Source organism: Symphalangus syndactylus, chromosome 7, assembly GCF_028878055.3.
Source record: "Symphalangus syndactylus isolate Jambi chromosome 7, NHGRI_mSymSyn1-v2.1_pri, whole genome shotgun sequence".
NCBI lineage: Eukaryota > Metazoa > Chordata > Mammalia > Primates > Hylobatidae > Symphalangus > Symphalangus syndactylus.
The window spans coordinates 64,312,197-64,333,379 of NC_072429.2; the positions used below are offsets into that span (position 1 = coordinate 64,312,197).

At 40.3% G+C, this 21,183-nt stretch overlaps 1 protein-coding gene across 2 annotated transcripts in view; it reads left to right on the forward strand.

Moving 5' to 3' along the window:
* The window catches only part of OPRK1 (opioid receptor kappa 1), a 34,207-nt gene extending 17,589 nt beyond the window's left edge, over positions 1–16,618 (forward strand). For both annotated transcript variants that reach the window (XM_055286417.2, XM_063642821.1), the window contains 2 exons: positions 684–1,036; positions 12,521–16,618. In XM_055286417.2, the coding sequence (XP_055142392.1) occupies positions 684–1,036; positions 12,521–13,053 (886 nt within the window). In that variant the 3' untranslated portion in view covers positions 13,054–16,618. The remainder of the gene's footprint in view (positions 1–683; positions 1,037–12,520) is intronic.
* Positions 16,619–21,183: the final 4,565 nt, after the last annotated feature.

Here is a 21,183-nt window from a genome sequence, read left to right on the forward strand (position 1 = left end):
TAGAAAATATCTCAAGGAGTAAAGAAAGACAGAATTATTTCTCTCCTACTGTACCATACTATGCTTAGTGCTATGACGTGTAATAGCAGAATTCAATCTGCTTTATTTATACAATATATTTAAAATGACAAATTAATGGTGCACTGGAGAACAAAAATCAGCAAACCTAATTGTGTTTCAGCCATTGCAACTGAGCATATATCAAAATTGAAAACGTTTTGTATTTTCAAAATACATCATAATTATAATGATTGATTTCTCAAAATAACTCTGAGGAAAAAAATGTTTTAAACAAGTCAAAGAAAACGAATATAGTGTTTTAAAAATGCTTAAAGCCAAGCGACTCTGGGCAGGATTAAGATGAATTGTCAGCCACAAAATAAAGATCTGTATTATATGCAGTGCTAGATCTATATGTCTATTCATCTATCTCTGCTGTCTTCTGTATCTTCTATATTTAAATTTTTTAAACAAAGCACTAGAATAAACAATAAAGTCAGAGATCTTTGTCTATTTTTCCTATCAATGTCTAGAACAGTCCTTTTACATGTTAGACCATCAATGAATATAAGAATAATTGAATGAAGGAGCAAAATCAGTAATCCAAAAGCTATCACAAACACATTCACCTTATGGGTTTGACTTGAAAATGGAGGGAAATGCTATTGTTTCTTTTCTTTTAGATACACAAAGATGAAGACAGCAACCAACATTTACATATTTAACCTGGCTTTGGCAGATGCTTTAGTTACTACAACCATGCCCTTCCAGAGTACCGTCTACTTGATGAATTCCTGGCCTTTTGGGGATGTGCTGTGCAAGATAGTAATTTCCATTGATTACTACAACATGTTCACCAGCATCTTCACCTTGACCATGATGAGCGTGGACCGCTACATTGCCGTGTGCCACCCCGTGAAGGCTTTGGACTTCCGCACGCCCTTGAAGGCAAAGATCATCAATATCTGCATCTGGCTGCTGTCGTCATCTGTTGGCATCTCTGCAATAGTTCTCGGAGGCACCAAAGTCAGGGAAGGTAAGAGCAGTCATTTTCATTCTGTTCATAAAAATGTAGCTTCAAATTATATAGACTTTTAATTTGAGCATGAGTAGGCCACATATTTAGTGGAAATTGATGCCAAAAGACGACGGAAATGTAGTGCCTAAATCCATGGAAGATGAGAAGTAGAACAATTTTGTGTCCCTTTCCACTTCTAAACACAGAATGCAATAATGACATTGCCAGAAGAGAGATGCCCGACCTGTCTTCCATTCTGGCAATGTTTAGTAGAAAGTGGAGGGGTGAGGATGAGGTAAGAAACCACAGGCATGTGGAATTTTAAAGTACAACCTGGCAAGTCCAGGACACACCTTCTCACTTCTTTTTTTCTCTTTAACAAGGGATATAAATTATTGGCGACATATGCTGTTTCTTTCCTCTTTTATTCCTAAAGGATAACCTCCAAATAACTATTTTAACAGCTTTGGCTGTAGGCCATTCAAAATCAAGTTAACAGATGGACGGTAGTTACAGATGAGCAGAACCACTTGATTTTGGACATACCAGGTTTTACCCCATGCAAACCAGCCAGTTGATTTTTTTTTTTTTTTTTTTTTTTTAGACAGAGTCTTGCTCTGTCACCAGGCTAGAGTGCAGTGGCGCGATATGGGCTCACTGCAACCTCTGCCTCCCGGGTTCAACCTCAGCCTCTCGAGTAGCTGGGACTACAGGCACACGCCACCATGCCCAGCTAATTTTTTGTATTTTTAGTAGAGACAGGGTTTCACCGTGTTGGCCAGGACCGTCTCATCTCTTGACCTCGTGATCTTCCTGCCTCAGCCTCCCAAAGTGCTGGGATTACAGGCGTGAGCCACTGTGCCTGGCCCCTTGTTGATGTTTTTCCTGAATTTCTAGGACAGTAGTTCTCATTCTAGGCTGCACATTGGAATCACCTGGGTACTTTAGAAACCACTGCTGCCTGCATCTCACCCCTGAAGGGTCTGGTGTAATTGACCTGGGGTACAGGTTGGGTGTCAAGATTTTTGAGCCCTCTCCAGGTGACTCTGACCTGCAGCCAAGGTGAGAGGTACTGTTCTAGGAGTTTTGCTTTACTAGCAAAATATAAAGCTATGGAAAGCATCTTTGTTCCTCATAGAAATTAATGATGGAGAGGTGAGCAGAATAGTCACTCTGGGCCTACTCATGCTGTTTAATGCTCCAGCAGGTATCTAAATGCTCCAGTTTACTAGGGGGTTCATAATACCTGTGAGAGCAGATAACTGAGTGTATATAGTGAGGACTTTCCAGGTCATAGTGAAAGGGCAAGGTGCTAAAATCATAGCTTGTCTTGCATGATACATGGTTTGTTTGCTTTTAGACTTAATCTAGTTAGGTTTCAGTTTACAGTTTTAGGTTCACAGCAAAACTGAGCAGAAAACCCAGAGAAGCGCTTCCATTTACTTCCATTTACCCCACACAGGCACATCCTCCGCTACAGAGTGGTCCATTTATTACAGCTGCTGAACCCACACTGACACCTCGTTATCACTCAGAGCCTGGAGTTTACAGGAGGGCTCACTCCCTGGGTTATGTGTCCTGTGGATTTGAACAAATGTATAATGACTTTATTCATTGTTTTTTAATGAAGCTGATCTTTTCCCTCTGAAACTACAAAATGAATTTCTAGCATAGCCATAGCAGGTGTCAAGCTATACTACTAGGTAAATTTTAAGAAATGCCCAACTTTCTTTATCATATTTGCATTTCAAAATATGATTAATCACACATAGGATTTTGTTTCTTCATGCCTACAGCAAATAGAAATAAAGTACAGGAAACTTTTCTGAGGCAAAGCTTTCACATTGTGAATGTAAAATGTTGACTCTAATATTTTCCATACTGTAGTATGTGTGTGTATTATGTGAGGATTCATAGTCTGCTCTTACTTTTGTTATAGTAGCTAAGAATTATTATAATCGCTATAAGCAGAAACAATTATTCTTAACAAAATGAATACACACAAGAAAAGCTGTAGTTTAGCTATTAGAACTAACTCTATAATTATGACAACCATGAGATGCTGGAACAGGAGCCAGCAGAAGCCACAGCCCTCTGATATTAACATATAAGGAAACCAAAATCTGCTTGTTAAACTGAGGCAGTTGTATGGATACTTCAACTTGAAAATGTCCCCTTCTTCCTGAAACAGAACATTTAATAAAAATGGCATGCTTGGACAGGAATTTCTTTTTTTTTTTTTTTTTTTTTTTTTTGAGACGGAGTCTTTCTCTGTCCCCAAGGCTGGAGTGCAGTGGCGCGATCTCGGCTCACCGCAACCTCCACCTCCTGGGTTCACGCCATTCTCCTGCCTCAGCTTCCCGAGTAGCTGGGACTACAGGTGCCCGCCAACACGCCCGGCTAATTTTTTGTATTTTTAGTAGAGACGGGGTTTCACCGTGTTAGCCAGGATGGTCTCGATCTCCTGACCTCGTGATCCGCCCGCCTCGGCCTCCCAAAGTGCTGGGATTACAGGCTTGAGCCACCGCGCCCAGCCAGGAATTTCTTTTTTAAAAAATGCTTAGTTTTTATGAATTCATAATAGATGTACATATTTAGGGGGTACCAGTTGCTATTTTGATACAAGCATGCAATGTGCAATCATCAAATTAGGGTAATTGGGATATTCATCACCTCAAGTATTTATCATTTGTTTGTGTTAGGAACATTCCAATTTCACTCTTTTAGTTATTTTGAAATATATAATAAATTATTGTTAACTGTAGTCACCCTCTTGTGCTATTGAACATGATCCTTTTTCTTCTAAGTGTATTTCGTATGCATTAACCAACCCCTGTATATCCCCCTCCCCACAACCCTTCCCAGCCTCTCGTCACCACTGGAGGTTCTACTCTCTATCTCTGTAAGTTCAGATTTTTTTTTTAACCTCCCAAATATGATGCTTGAGGACATGTGACATTTGTCTTTCTGTGCCTGGCTTGATCCCCTTCACATAATGTGAAGTGCACTGGGATTCTTGATGATTGCCTCAGCACTCTCTTTACGCTACAAATTCAGCTTCATTGACATTTCTGGAGGATATTTCCAACTCTGTAGTGGGACATTTGTTTCCCAAAGTCTTGTAAAGTAGCTGTTGTTAATTATTTCACCCAGTCATCTAATACTTATCATCTCCCACTACATGCAAGACAGTTTGGGAGGAAGCTGAGCCTCAGAGTTAAAGGTCTATCCGAATTAAACAGCAGCCCTGTGCGGCTTCTGCTTAGCTTAGCTTAGCTGGTGACTTTTCCATAATAACTATTGTAATTAGGACACACTTTCGAGAGTTTGTTATTCATGTGATATATATTTGTTTGTTCATTTATTTAACAATTTATTCTGTTTATGCACCACATATTCCAGGTACCACCCTAGGTGCCTGGGATTCAGTGTTGATTAAGGCTGGCTGGGTTTCTCCACTAAGGCAGTTCACGTTCTGGATGGAGAGAAAAATGTTAGGAAGGTAACACATAATTACAGATCAGACAAGTTTCTGTCTGGGAAATTGGGTGAATATAACATGTAGACAAAGTATAAGTTACCGGGGCTGGGAAATTGGGTGAATATAACATGTAGACAAAGTATAAGTTACCAGGGAGAGGATGGTTTAAGAGACAGACCTCCATCTAAATGTCTCTGAAATGACATATAAGCTGAGGTCAGCCACAGGAAACAGCTAATGCTGAAAACAAAAGCTAAGCTGAAAAAAACAAACCAAACCATGGTCCCTACCTCCAAGGAAACTCTTCTACCAGATTCAACAAACAAGTCAAAACCCAGAATAGAATATTTATATTGAACTCAGATTTGTTTTTCATGTATCACCCATCAAAAGTTGCTTAATGGGGAGGGGTGGAGCCAAGATGGCCGAATAGGAACAGCTCCGGTCTCCAGCTCCCAGCCCCAGCGACACAGAAGACGGGTGATTTCTGCATTTCTGCTTGAGGTACCGCTTTCATCTCACTAGGGAGTGCCTAACAGTGGGTTCAGGACAGTCGGTGAAGCGCACTGTGCGCGAGCCGAAGCAGGGCGAGGCATTGCCTCACTCGGGAAGCGCAAGGGGTCAGGGAGTTCCCTTTCCTAGTCAAAGAAAGGGGAAACAGACGGCACCTGGAATATCGGGTCAGTCCCGTCCTAATACTGCGCTTTTCCAACGGGCCTGGAAAACGGCACACTAGGAGATTGTGTCCCGCACCTGGCTCGGAGGGACCTATGCCCACAGAATCTTGCTGATTGCTAGCACAGCAGTCTCAGATCAAGCTGCAAGGCGGCAACGAGGCTGGGGGAGGGGCGCCCGCCATTGCCCAGGCTTGCTTAGGTAAACAAAGCAGCCAGGAAGCTCGAACTGGGTGGAGCCCACCACAGCTCAAGGAGGCCTGCCTGCCTCTGTAGGCTCCACCTCTGGGGGCAGGGCACAGACAACCAAAAACTCAGCGAGAACCTCCACAGCCTTAAATGTCCCTGTCTGACTGACAGCTTTGAAGAGAGTAGTGGTTCTCCCAGCACGCAGCTGGAGATCTGAGAACGGACAGACTGCCTCCTAAAGTGGGTCCCTCACCCCTGAGCAGCCTAACTGGGAGGCACCCCCCCAGTAGGGACAGACTGACACCTCATTCAACCGGGTACTCCTCTGAGACAAAACTTTCAGAGGAACTATCAGACAGCTGAATTTGTGGTCTCATGAAAATCCACTGTTCTGCAGCCACCGGTGCTGACACCCAGCCAAACAGGGTCTGGAGTGGACCTCTAGTAAACTCCAACAGACCTGCAGCTGAGGGTCTTGTTTGGTAGAAGGAAAATTAACGAACAGAAAGGACATCCACACCAAAAACCCATCTGTACATCACCATCATCGAAGACAAAAAGTAGACAAAACCACAAAGATGGGGAAAAAACAGACCAAAAAAACTGGAAACTCTAAAAAACAGAGCACCTCTCCTCCTCCAAAGGAACGCAGTTCCTCACCAGCAACGGAAAAAAGCTGGATGGAGGATGACTTTGATGAGTTGAGAGAAGAAGGCTTCAGACGATCAAACTACTCTGAGCTACGAGAGGAAATTCAAAACAATAGCAAAGAAGTTAAAAACTTTGAAAAAAAATTAGAAGAATGGATAACTAGAATAACCAATGGAGAGAAGGGCTTCAAGGAGATGATGGAGCTGAAAGCCAAGTTTCGAGAACTACGCGAAGAATGCAGAAGCCTCAGTAGCAGATGTGATCAACTGGAAGAAAGGGTATCGCTGATAGAAGATGAAATGAATGAAATGAAGAGAGAAGGGAAGTTTAGAGAAAAAAGAATAAAAAGAAATGAACAAAGCCTCCAAGAAATTTGGGACTATGTGAAAAGACCAAACCTACGTCTGATTGGTGTACCTGAAAATGAGGGGGAGAATGGAACCAAGTTGGAAAACACTCTGCAAGATATTATCCAGGAGAACTTCCCCAATCTAGCAAGGCAGGCCAGCATTCAGATTCAGGAAATACAGAGAACGCCACAAAGATACTCCTCGAGAAGGGCAACTCCAAGACACATAATTGTCAGATTCACCAAAGTTGAAATGAAGGAAAAAATGTTAAGGGCAGCCAGAGAGAAAGGTCGGGTTACCCACAAAGGGAAGCCCATCAGACTAACAGCTGATCTCTCAGCAGAAACTCTACAAGCCAGAAGAGAGTGGGGGCTGATATTCAACATTCTTAAAGAAAAGAATTTTCAGCCCAGAATTTCCTATCCCGCCAAACTAAGCTTCATAAGTGAAGGAGAAATAAAATACTTTACAGACAAGCAAACGCTGAGTGATTTTGTCACCACCAGGCCTGCCCTAAAAGAGCTCCTGAAGGAAGCACTAAACATGGAAAGGAACAACCGGTACCAGCCCCTGCAAAAACATGCCAAATTGTAAAGACCATCGAGGCTAGGAAGAAACTATAGCAACTAACGAGCAAAATAACCAACTAACATCATAATGACAGGATCAGATTCACACATAACAATATTCACGTTAAATGTAAATGGGCTAAATGCTCCAATCAAAAGACACAGACTGGCAAACTGGATAAGGAGTCAGGACCCATCAGTGTGCTGTATTCAGGAAACCCATCTCACGTGCAGAGACACACATAGACTCAAAATAAAGTGATGGAGGAAGATCTATCAAGCAACTGGAAAACAAAAAAAGGCAGGGGTTGCAATCCTAGTCTCTGATAAAATAGACTTTAAACCAACAAAGATCAAAAGAGACAAAGAAGGCCATTACATAATGGTAAAGGGATCAATTCAACAAGAAGAGTTAACTATCCTAAATATATATGCACCCAACACAGGAGCACCCAGATTCATAAAGCAAGTCCTCAGTGACCTACAAAGGGACTTAAACTCCCACACAATAATAATGGGAGATTTTAACACCCCACTGTCAGCATTAGACAGACCAACGAGACAGAAAGTTAACAAGGATATCCAGGAATTGAACTCAGCTCTACATAAAGTGGACCTAATAGACATCTACAGAACTCTCCACCCCAAACCAACAGAATATACATTTTTTTCAGCACCACACCACACCTATTCCAAAATTGATCACATAGTTGGAAGTAAAGCTCTTCTCAGCAAATGTAAAAGAACAGAGATTATAACAAACTGTCTCTCAGACCACAGTGCAATCAAACTAGAACTCAGGATTAAGAAACTCAGTCAAAACCGCTCAACTACATGGAAACTGAACAACCTGCTCCTGAATGACTATTGGGTACATAATGAAATGAAGGCAGAAATAAAGATGTTCTTTGAAACCAACGAGAACAAAGACACAACATACCAGAATCTCTGGGACACGTTCAAAGCAGTGTGTAGAGGGAAATTTATAGCACTAAATGCCCACAAGAGAAAGCAGGAAAGATCCAAAATTGACACCCTAACATCACAATTAAAAGAACTAGAAAAGCAAGAGAAAACACATTCAAAAGCTAGTAGAAGGCTAGAAATAACTAAAATCAGAGCAGAACTGAAGGAAATAGAGACACAAAAAACCCTTCAAAAAATTAATGAATCCAGGAGCTGGTTTTTTGAAAAGATCAACAAAATTGATGGACCGCTAGCAAGACTAATAAAGAAGAAAAGAGAGAAGAATCAAATAGATGCAATAAAAAACGAAAAAGGGGATATCACCACCGATCCCACAGAAATACAATCTACCATCAGAGAATACTACAAACACCTCTATGCAAATAAACTAGAAAATCTAGAAGAAATGGATAAATTCCTCGACAAATACACCCTCCCAAGACTAAACCAGGAAGAAGTTGAATCTCTGAATAGACCAATAACAGGTTCTGAAATTGTGGCAATAATCAATAGCTTACCAACCAAAAAGAGTCCAGGACCTGATGGATTCACAGCTGAATTCTACCAGAGGTACAAGGAGGAACTGGTACCATTCCTTCTGAAACTATTCCAATTGATAGAAAAAGAGGGAATCCTCCCTAACACATTTTACGAAGCCAGCATCGTCCTGATACCAAAACCTGGCAGAGACTTAATCAAAAAAGAGAATTTCAGACCAATATCCTTGATGAACATTGATGCAAAAATCCTCAATAAAATACTGGCAAACCGAATCCAGCAGCACATCAAAAAGCTTATCCACCATGATCAAGTGGGCTTCATCCCTGGGATGCAAGGCTGGTTCAACATACGCAAATCAATAAATGTAATCCAGCATATAAACAGAACCAAAGACAAAAACCACATGATTATCTCAATAGATGCAGAAAAGGCCTTTGACAAAATTCAACAACCCTTCATGGTAAAAACTTTCAATAAATTAAGTATTGATGGGACGTATCTCAAAATAATAAGAGCTATCTACGACAAACCCACAGCCAATATCATACTGAATGGGCAAAAACTGGAAGCATTCCCTCTGAAAACTGACACAAGACAGGGATGCCCTCTCTCACCGCTCCTATTCAACATAGTGCTGGAAGTTCTGGCCAGAGCAATCAGGCAGGAGAAGGAAATAAAGGGTATTCAATTAGTAAAAGAGGAAGTCAAATTGTCCCTGTTTGCAGATGACATGATTGTATATCTAGAAAACCCCATTGTCTCTGCCCAAAATCTCCTTAAGCTGATTAGCAACTTCAGCAAAGTCTCAGGATACAAAATTAATGTACAAAAATCACAAGCATTCTTGTACACCAATAACAGACAAACAGAGAGCCAAATCATGAGTGAACTCCCATTCACAATTGCTTCAAAGAGAATAAAATACCTAGGAATCCAACTTACAAGGGATGTGAAGGACCTCTTCAAGGAGAACTGCAAACCACTGCTCAATGAAATAAAAGAGGATACAAACAAATGGAAGAACATTCCATGCTCATGGGTTGGAAGAATCAATATCGTGAAAATGGCCATACTGCCCAAGGTAATTTATAGATTCAATGCCATCCCAATCAAGCTACCAATGACTTTCTTCACAGAATTGGAAAAAACTACTTTAAAGTTCATATGGAACCAAAAAAGAGCCCGCATCGCCAAGTCAATCCTAAGCCAAAAGAACAAAGCTGGAGGCATCACGCTACCTGACTTTAAACTATACTACAAGGCTACAGTAACCAAAACAGCATGGTACTGGTACCACAACAGAGACATAGATCAATGGAACAGAACAGAGCCCTCAGAAATGATGCCGCATAGCTACAACTATCTGATCTTTGACAAACCTGACAAAAACAAGAAATGGGGAAAGGATTCCCTATTTAATAAATGGTGCTGGGAAAACTGGCTAGCCATATGTAGAAAGCTGCAACTGGATCCCTTCCTTACACCTTATACAAAAATTAATTCAAGATGGATTAAAGACTTATATGTTAGACCTAAAACCATTAAAATCCTGCAAGAAAACCTAGGCAATACCATTCAGGTCATAGGCGTGGGCAAGGACTTCATGTCTAAAACACCAAAAGCAATGGCAACAAAAGCCAAAATCGACAAATGGGATCTCATTAAACTAAAGAGCTTCTGCACAGCAAAAGAAACTACCATCAGAGTGAACAGGCAACCTACACAATGGGAGAAAATTTTTGCAACCTACTCATCTGACAAAGGGCTAATATCCAGAATCTACAATGAACTCAAACAAATTTACAAGAAAAAAACAAACAACCCCATCAAAAAGTGGGCAGAGGACATGAACAGACACTTCTCAAAAGAAGACATTTATGCAGCCAAAAAACACATGAAGAAATGCTCCTCATCACTGGCCATCAGAGAAATGCAAATCAAAACCACAGTGAGATACCATCTCACACCAGTTAGAATGGCCATCATTAAAAAATCAGGAAACAACAGGTGCTGGAGAGGATGTGGAGAAATAGGAACACTTTTACACTGTTGGTGGGACTGTAAACTAGTTCAACCATTGTGGAAGTCAGTGTGGCGATTCCTCAGGGATCTCGAACTAGAAATACCATTTGACCCAGCCATCCCATTACTGGGTATATACCCAAAGGACTATAAATCATGCTGCTATAAAGACACATGCACACGTATGTTTATTGCGGCACTATTCACAATAGCAAAGAGTTGGAACCAACCCAAATGTCCAACAACGATAGACTGGATTAAGAAAATGTGGCACATATACACCATGGAATACTATGCAGCCATAAAAAATGATGAGTTCGTGTCCTTTGTAGGGACATGGATGAAACTGGAAAACATCATTCTCAGTAAACTATCGCAAGGACAAAAAACCAAACACCGCATGTTCTCACTCATAGGTGGGAATTGAACAATGAGAACTCATGGACACAGGAAGGGGAACATCACACTCCGGGGACTGTTGTGGGGTGGGGGGAGGGGGGAGGGACAGCATTAGTAGATACACCTAATGCTAAATGACGAGTTAATGGGTGCAGGAAATCAACATGGCACATGGATACATATGTAACAAAACTGCACATTGTGCACATGTACCCTAAAACCCTAAAGTATAATAAAAAAAAAAAAAAAGTTGCTTAATGGATATCTTATATTCTATGATAATAGTAATGATTTAAAAATCGTTTACCATAAACACTAAAGCAAAAGTTAATAGTCTTCATAGTAATATTACTTTGGACAATGACTTTTTTAAAAAATCAAAAATGACAAATTTCTCTGGAAGTGTTCATTTACTACTCCAAGGTTTGATCTGATATTTCATTGACACATGAAGGTCTCTAAGATAGTCATCTTTATTAATTGTCAAAAATGATTATATCCTTCTTATTTTAAAGTATATGTAATTAAAATTCCAGTAAGATGGGATATTCTATTAAGATTGCATTAAAATGTTTTAGAAAACATTAATAGAGCTGTTTTGCTCTTTAGAAAATATTCATGTGCTATTTTTGAAGCAGATTTTTCCAATGTCAGAAGAAAATATTTTCATTACTGTAATCATGTTCATGGTGTTGCTCATGACTACCTTGTCTGTGAGGAAGGACCAGGGCAAAGAGAGCTCTGCTGTGTGCTCGCTGACTGCCCAGGGGCAGGGGTTGGAAATGTGGGCTAGCTGGTGTTTGGGGAAAGGCGAGCCCATGGGACACCCACAAAAATAGTTCAGAAGGTGTCCATCCTGAGTCCCTGGTCTTCCTAATATTAAGGCTACTCCAAAGAGAATACTACCCAGCAAAGAGAAGCAGAGCAAATGTAGCAATTTTCTAAGGAATCACATACAAATATTCGTTTTATCTGAGTTACATAATAATGTTAGTAAAAATGAAAATAAATGTTCCTGATTTACTCAGAATTCTCTTGATGATGATGATGATTCTCCCCCACCTCCTCCAAAGGTTTTACTTGTGTTTCAGTAATGCCCTTAATCACAATGACTGTCACTGGTTCCATTAAATCACAATACTTCAGTCATATTTAAACAAATTGCATATCAATTTTTGTTGACCCACATAGTGATTTCCTGTAAACCAGTTAATGTTTTTCAAACAAGTTGGCTTTTGTTAAATTCAGTGGCTAGATTTGAAATATTTAGTCATTTATTACAAATAGGCATTAGCTTTTTTATTGCCAGAGCCTTAGGTCTGGGGGAAGTGTTAATGAATGGAAATAGAAATAAGTACTCATGCTATACATTAACTCTTTACCTCTTCTGCAAGCCATCAGTGTCAAACCAACTTCTGCAACTAGATGAGCGAGATTGCCAGCTAATCTTAATTCTACAGTATTGTGTATGTTACCAGTAAACAGTGACTATCATCATTGTTCCATGCACAAAGATTAGGATGATTAACAAAATACAGTATTCATTAGTAATTTGGTGATCTACTTCAGGTAATGTCATCTTACCATAATTGGACCATTGCAATAAAAGGTATTAAAATTCATATTTAAAACACTTTGCAGCCACGGTAATAACAATAACAGGTTTCTGTGTGTTTGTGGTTTTTATTGCCCTCCTCCAGATGTGGATGTCATCGAGTGCTCCTTGCAGTTCCCAGATGATGACTACTCCTGGTGGGACCTCTTCATGAAGATCTGCGTCTTCGTCTTTGCCTTCGTGATCCCTGTCCTCATCATCATCGTCTGCTACACCCTGATGATCCTGCGTCTCAAGAGTGTCCGGCTCCTTTCTGGCTCCCGAGAGAAAGATCGCAACCTGCGTAGGATCACCAGACTGGTCCTGGTGGTGGTGGCGGTCTTCATCGTCTGCTGGACCCCCATTCACATATTCATCCTGGTGGAGGCTCTGGGGAGCACCTCCCACAGCACAGCTGCTCTCTCCAGCTATTACTTCTGCATCGCCTTAGGCTATACCAACAGTAGCCTGAATCCCATTCTCTATGCCTTTCTTGATGAAAACTTCAAGCGGTGTTTCCGGGACTTCTGCTTTCCACTGAAGATGAGGATGGAGCGGCAGAGCACTAGCAGAGTCCGAAATACAGTTCAGGATCCTGCTTACCTGAGGGACGTCGATGGGATGAATAAACCAGTATGACTAGTCGTGGAGATGTCTTCGTACAGTTCTTCAGGAAGAGAGGAGTTCAATGATCTAGGTTTAACTCAGATCACTACTGCAGTCTGACAGGAAAAGATAGAATTTAAAATGAACTTTTAGAGATCTCATGGTCTGAAGTCATCAGATGCAGACCATGTTCATGATCAGTGGAAACATCAAGGACAAAAGGTCCACGCAACACATGCACCTCTCTCTAGGGCACAGAAGCGAGGCAGAACCTCAGTTCCTCCAATGAACAAGGAACAAATCTTTTCCTTCTGGTTTCCTAGGTAAGGTTCAGCACCCATCTGCGGTGCCTTCCTGTGAAATGTAGTTTCAAAAGCTCAGTTTAAGAAAAAAGGAAAAGAAAAAACATTGCTTTCAGAGCTCAGTGGGCATCCAATCCAGGTGTTTAACAATGACAGCAACAACCTCCAACGGAATGAGAACTATTTCCAGGGTTCATGCCCAGCTCACTGTATGCTGTGTGGACACGCATTTCATGTGGCTGTGTGGTAAGAATTACAGCTTACGTATGGCTTGGACCCACATCTGAGGAATCTGATGTTCACTTATACCAGAACATTATCTTGCTATTTATGAAATTATTTAAACATTCAAAAGGTTGTTTTTAACATGGTTTAATTTCTCGAAAACTACAGTTTTTTTTCTTAGCATGCTATTCAGGTAGACAGTCTTATAATAAAGCATGTCCCATTGTCAAGAAACATAAAGTGGTGTGAATACCACTGAAAAAATATATATAGTATCTTCTGTAAATAATAGTACCTGTGCAAAGAAGGAATAGGCTTGCCTTCCAGCCAGGCAATTTCCTGAGGGCACACTAATGATATCCCCTGAGTTGCTAAGTTGATGCTGAGACATTTTGCTGGGAATTAGTCATGGCATGATCTCTTTCGGACTCCCTGAATACCATTTAGTCCTGTAACAGTGCTCACAACTCATGTGTTAATGAATCACAAAGGCTTTAACTAGCTCCCAGGTTGTAGCCTTAGCAGGATCTAGTTTATTTGCCACATCTCTTTATGAACATGTAGCGATTCGCAGATCCTCTCTATTCACGGAGAGGAAGGTGTTTTGCTTCTGTAGATCTCAAGGTACTATTTTGTGGCTCTCAGCAGGAAGTAGAATTGTTCCTAAATGTGTGCTGAATGAGGACATGATGTCCCTCCTGGTGCCAGGACACATCCTGCATGGCATTCTGTGAAGGGCATACCTGCTGAGGATAATGCCAGGAGCAGCACATTTAGGCAATTTTGCTAAAACTTCCAGATGACATATAAATTCCCTCTTTTTCCCCCTGAAACTTACCATTTCAGAGGTAATGGCTTTTTCTGTAATTTGCCTGAGAAGAAAAAAGGGATAATTTAGAAATAACACTCCAAGCCTATATATTATTAGGGCAGCATCCTCTGGAATTTAATAGAAAAATTGAATATACAGCCCGATGTAACTACAGACATCATTACAACTGTTAAGTTCTGTTCACCATGCAGAACTTGGTGGTGTATGTACTCTCACCTTTTGGAAACAAAACCTTGCATTGAAGGTTTTACACGTGGCTTCAGAATGTTACTCTGACCATGTTTGCCTCTACTCCAGATTATCATGGCACCTAACACAGATTACATATGGCAGAATGGAAGTGATTTCTCCTAAGGGAAATGAAGTGCTCTTTTGAGTATTTCTTGTTTTGTTGAGATTCCTATCTGCCCTTGTATTTTTATAACTGAATGTAAATAGGAATGGCTTAAATACTGATTTACACTAACCCTATAGTTAAAAATCTTGGCTATGGTACAGGAAGGATATCTATATACAGGCTAGCTCCAGAAACAAGCCCTGGTGAAATAGGAAATATAAAAACTTTATGGAACGGGAAAACCCAAGAGACTTTCTCGTCAGATTCCTTTCCAGTGCAAAGTATAACAGAGATAGGATTGTGAGATGAAATCAGAGTAGTGTGTTTCCTTTAATTTTTTCTGTCTTCTTCTTTTTTTTTTTTCTTTTGAGACAGAGTCTCGCTCTGTTGCCCAGGCTGGAGTGCAGTAGCACAGTCTTGGCTCACTGCAACCTCCACCTCCTGGGTTCAAGCAATTCTCCTGCCTCTGCCTCCTAAGTAGCTGGGATTACCGGTGTGCACCACCAAGCCCTGCTAATTTTTGTATTTTTAGTAGAGACGGGGTTTCACCATGTTGTGCAGGCTGGTCTCGAACTCCTGACCTCAGAATATTCGCCTGCCTCAGCCTCCCAAAGCACTGGGATTACAGGTATGAGTGGCCACGCCTGGCCTGTTTCCTTTAAGTTAGCACTTCACGTGCTCTTATAGCGTTAATTGCCATTATTGGTTTGCCTGATTTTCCTGCATCTCCTCATATGTAAGTCTGCGGCCCAAGGAGAGAATAGTAGCTGTATGTGCCCACGAGGGGTGTCCAAGCTTCTTGATTCTTGTTAATATCGACTCCCCAACATTGAAAAAGGAGTGAAGAAGGGAATATCATTTTAGGGTACTGCTTTAAAGGAATGATAAAGTAAACAACGTGGCAGGGAAAATACCACTAGCACAAATGTATTTCTTTGTCAAAGTGTGTACACGCTTTCTGTATGTCCTGATGTCCTGCTGTGAAGCAGGGACCACATTGCCATTTATTCATTGTTCCAGGCAATGCATTTATCCAAACCCCTCTGGCTCTCTGATATCTCTCATTTCTTGATGTTCCTATTCTCTGACCTCAACAAGGAGGACACTGTCTGTTGTGTCTCTTTGAGACCAGAACTGCATGTGTTTAACCTTCAGATCCATTCTCTACATGAACCCTATCTTTCCACCCTGGTAAGAAGGTCTGGAAGACAGGTCCTAACAAGGGTTCAGAGAAGGCACAGAGAAATGAACCAGCCATGCATGGAGCACTGAGGAGGAAACCCCCCCACTCTAACTGGGAGGAGAGTGGAAACACTCTTAGTGTCTCAGAGTAGTTACCAATCTAAGAGCATCCCTCTAGTTTAAGTCAAAACTCCAGGCTTAATACCAAAAATAATACATCATTTGGAAAAATAGCTTGGAGAAAAAAATCAATAAAGAGTCACACAAAATCTTAAGCAAATGGTTCTATTCTCTGATATATTACTGAGAAATAAAGTTCTTAAACGTGTATAACTATTGTCAGACAATTTATAGATGTTTCATCTAGTCCTGGGACGAAATAAGATGACTCACGCAAACGCAGAGAGCACATGGGCTGACTTTAAATTGGAACATTGTAAAAAGAAAGCTGTGAAAGTTTGTGTGTCCTATCAATGAGATTTATTTTCTAACCAAGAGCTATTTGGATGATTCAGTATAAATACAAAAATCACATCCAAAAGGGGTATAACCCAGCTTCCTTAAGGCAATTTTCTTCTCTGAAACAAGAATATACTCATATGTTCTTTACTATAATGTATATTATTTTTATCTTGTACTTTAAAAGGTGATAATTATGCATTGTATATACGACTGTGTGCCTTGCAATAAAATCAAAACTGTACCTGCTAAAAATCACAACAGTCAATTATTGTGGTAAATTATTTATTCTATAATTACTTCAGTGATGCTGCACTTGAGCAAGAACAGTGGAAACTGTTTCTCAAAACTATAAGGGTTACTCTAACTTTCCATCCATGACAATGCTGTGGGTGATTAGTGGATAAAAACAAAATATGTGGGGATCTAAACTGTGATCTTTAGTTCCCAGACCTGTGAATTGTGGGGAATCTAAACTGTGGTCTCTAATTCCCAGACCTGTGAATTGCTTAGGATAATTCACCTGTTTTCACAATAATGCTGCCAGGACCCCAGAATCAATGTTACCTATTGCTCTCACAATGAAAATCCACTTTTTTCACTACAAAAGCATGCAAAATTCAAAATCAAACTGTTCCATCAATAAAAGCATAAAGAAATAGCAACTCCACCTGGAAACACAAGCAGCCTTCTGCCCTGCTCCCAGTACAATACAACACATCCCTGCGGAAAATGATCTGTTTCTAAACCACATAGTATTTTACACACAAAGAACAACTTAAAACCCAGTATCTTGACAAAAGAAAAAAAGCTTCTTGCTTGTGGAAGCAGAAGCAAAACTTAGGCATGGGAAGTAAAAAGGGACTCATTTTGCTAATTGGGAAGAACACACTGCTAAGTCCTAGTCTCTTTTCAAAACAAAGCAAATTTCTTATTCGTGTTTATCTTTGATTGGTAAGTCAATTTCATAAGGGATTGGAGTGCAAGTGTGGTAGGGGCCTCTGCTTCCATTTTCAGTGGAATCTGGTTGGTTAATGAAATGAGGACAAAAATAAGTTAGAAAAAGTGTAAGGAAATAAGAGAGCAAATAGTTTTTCATATGAATTAAGATACTTTCTTTGGGCTGGTTGTTGCGTATTTGGGTATATGAGTTCTGAATATGGAATATAATTAGAAACCTATTTTCTAAATAACATTTTAATATATCAGGAAGAAACTCAATATATAGCAAGTTTTAGGCATTATAATATCTTCTTTATGATTAATTGGGAGCACTATACATTCCTCACATTCCTGCTGATGGTCCCCATGTTTGTGAAAACTAATGATAACATAAAACAAATGAACAAACAGACAGGACAGTGACTTTTTTTTCAATAACTTGTGTTTAAGAGAATATTCAGTCATATATTTCTGTCAGGAACTATGCTACATTCTGAATAAACAGTGGTAAACAAAACAGACACCCCCCACTTTTCTTAGTGCTTTACTAGTGGATTTATTAGTGTCTTAAGTGGCCAAATACATTTTTGATCTTACAGTCTACAAAAAAACAAGCAATTAAGCAAGTAACTGCAATATATTGCAATGGCAGCACAAATTTTAGTACAACATAGCCTACTCTAAAAGGTCTGTTGTAACCAAAAAGCAGGTTAGTTGCTTGCTGAATGCACAGTCCAGTTAGGGAGTGTGAGGTCTGATAAAAAAAAAAAGTGAATTTATTCAGAAGCTAGCTTGGGGAAAAAAGCATCCTACATTTAAATGTGCTGCTTTACTTTGGGAGCAGAAAGCGGGCACTTTTATAAGGTAGGGGAGCAAATGAGCTAGGGAAGGTGTCCCCCTGCTACTGGGCAGTTATGTACTGGGCAGTTGAGTTGGTACCTTCTTGGTCAGAAATAAGTTGTAAAAGTGGCCAAGTGGGCATGCTTTTGACATGCTTTCCTGAGGTGACTCCCTAGAGGTGAGGGTTCCCTGGGGCATGCTTTGGTCTGCAAATCCACTGTCAAGGACAGATCTTGGAGCACATAGATGAACTTGCCCTGTAGGGAATGTCTGGCGAGGGGAGGTGAAAGGTTGCATTTGCATTTCTAAAGGACTAAGTAGGAAGAAGGGAGTAGGGGTAATGGGGAAAGAAGAAAAGAAGAGAAAATAATAAAAAAAAAATTAAACCAACTTAGAAAAATGGAGGTACCTGGTTACCATTTATCCATCTACCTAGATATATTTTTAAAATTGTTTTATCTGTGTATTTATGTTATACCTGAAATTACTAGAAAAGTTAAAATAAAAGTTATTCAAATATTTGGAGATAGTTAAAGTGGCAACTACTTTCAGTAATATATGACTTATTTGAGTTTCAGTTGGTCAAGGAAGCCAATATATTGGAAGCCAAATGATTTGGCAGCAATATAGCCTTGGAATGACACTAGCAGAGGAGACATCGTTATGAGCTATGCTATAAAAGTGCATATAAGACACAGACTGAACTACAGGATCTAGTGTAGCTGTTTTTAATGTTTTTTAATGGAACTAGGGAGGAAAGAGTTAAAATAGCTGGTCTGCAACAAGTTCATTTGTTTTGTGAGGAAGCCCCCCCAACCCCTGGCAACCAGGTGGAGAAAGCAAAGAAAACAGGTGACTGTCTATTCTCCTTGCCAACTAGACCTCTGATAAATAGTGATTTTTGCTACGTGGAAAAAACCTACAGAATATCTTTAGCAGGATGTCCCTGGCTAGAGGATTACTTATAATAAACCTATAATCTAAGGGTTTATGATTTTGGGTTATACAATGGATGTGTTTCATAACTTAGATGTTTTCCTTGTTGTTTGAGTTGAACTGCAACTCCATTAGAAACTCCAGCTATTATTTAGGGGAAGAGAGACCATGTCTGATGCAGGAAGGAAGGACTAGGAACCATCCTTTTAGCTCCAGATTTCTCTCACTTCGCCCAAACTGGAGATATTCTGTATTTTTGAAATTATCAATAAAACTTGATATTTGTATGTTATAACACATCTCACCCAGAAATTCAGGTTAAAAATATGTTGTTCAAGCTTGAGAGTTACTTACTAGGGAAATGTATCAGTAAGTTTTTGTTTAAAAAGAACAATGCTGCTACTGATAACACCAATAATTATAAATCCTTATATTTATTGTTATACCAAGTGTTTTATGTGTCCTGAATTACTACTCTCAACAGACCTATGAGTTAGTTGCATAAAACTTGGATCTGTCAAGTAAATTTTCCAAAGCCACATTGTTAGTAAGTGGAAGAGGTGGGAAAAATGTGATTTTTACATGCAAAATGATAGGAATTCTCAGGGTCAGTGTTCACGGAGATTAGTGAATTGCAACTAATGAGACTGGGAGGATAAAAACTAGGATAGACTTGAGAATTAGACGGCCTAGTTTCAAATCTCAGCTCCATTTGGGATTAGTGTGGTTTTGTGCAAAATGCTATCTTTTCTATACTATAGTCTCCTCAATAAAATAGTGACCAAATATTCACATAAAGTTATTGTGCTCATATAACTATAGTAAGTACTCACTAAGTGTTGTTGATAAAATTATTATTATTTTCAACTGGCCTCACTACAAGAACATTGGATTCAATGATTTCTATGGTTTCTTCCAATTCTAAAATAACATGGCTCTGGATTTCCATGGGCTGCTTCTCATAGTTACCTGACACATAACGAACTCACGAGATCTAGTGGGTAGTGGGGACGTGACTCATTCCTACTGCCATCTCCTTCGCATCAGTAGTTGCAAAATAAAACTTGGATATCACTATGTGCTAGGAAGAAGGCCTGAGTATCTAGCAAGAGGAAACACAGGTCTTTGGTCTGTCTCCATAATGAGAGCTTTGTTTCCTTCTCCAAACATAAAAGTGATTCATTCTTGACAAATGGCTTGCCTTATCACCACTGGTTCATCCCTTCTGGAAGTGAAGGTTTGTCCTAGGAAGGGGAAAGGACTGGGTTGGTTACTTTCTCACCTAAGAGGGAGCACAGGGTTGCTGATTCACAACTCATGGGGCTTCCCCTGCAGTGAAGCTCAGGGAGCTGATGTCTCAGATGAGGGATATGGGCAGATTCAGTGTTCAAATGATGACTCTAGGGCTCTGCTTCTCTCTGTATTTCTCTGGCACCTTCATTTTCAGGCTATGTATCTTTAAGTGTGGCACTGGCAGGTCCAGGCTCAAATAGTCCACGCAGCTCATAAAAACTGAGGAACAGAGAGACCCTCTTTTTTCCAGAACCCATATATTCAAGGATGAGATTCTAACTGTCCTATCCCTGAACCAATCCCATTGCTAGGGGATTTGTGCTTCCGTGGGTCTGGGCTCAGTGATGTGTTCCCAGAGCCCCCTGGGTGCATGTGCATGTGTATATTAGCAGGGAGGCATCAAGAAGGGTTAGTTTTCTTTGATCCTCATAGAATGGGTTTCCACTGGAAAGATGGATCCTACTACCAGAGAAGAGAAAGCGATGCTAGAAAGAGGAATACAATGGCTATCTACCACAGTTTCATCTAGTTACACTTTCACCCTTTCCTCAGTGGCTCTACAAGAAGGAAGGGGATGAATCTGGGAGAATGGAAAAATGGGGAGGACAGCTTTTAAAGGAATGTGTGTGGAAAGCGTATTTGCTGGTGGAGGTGGAGAGTGACCTAAGGTGTGGGGTGAGTGGACAATAAGAACGGAAGTGTCACTGGCACAGACTGCCCCAGGCTGGAGGGACACGGAGTTCTGACACTTCACACTACTTCTTCCCTTCCACTCTGGGAAATAGGCTCCAAATTCACATATCACCAAGAAGAAA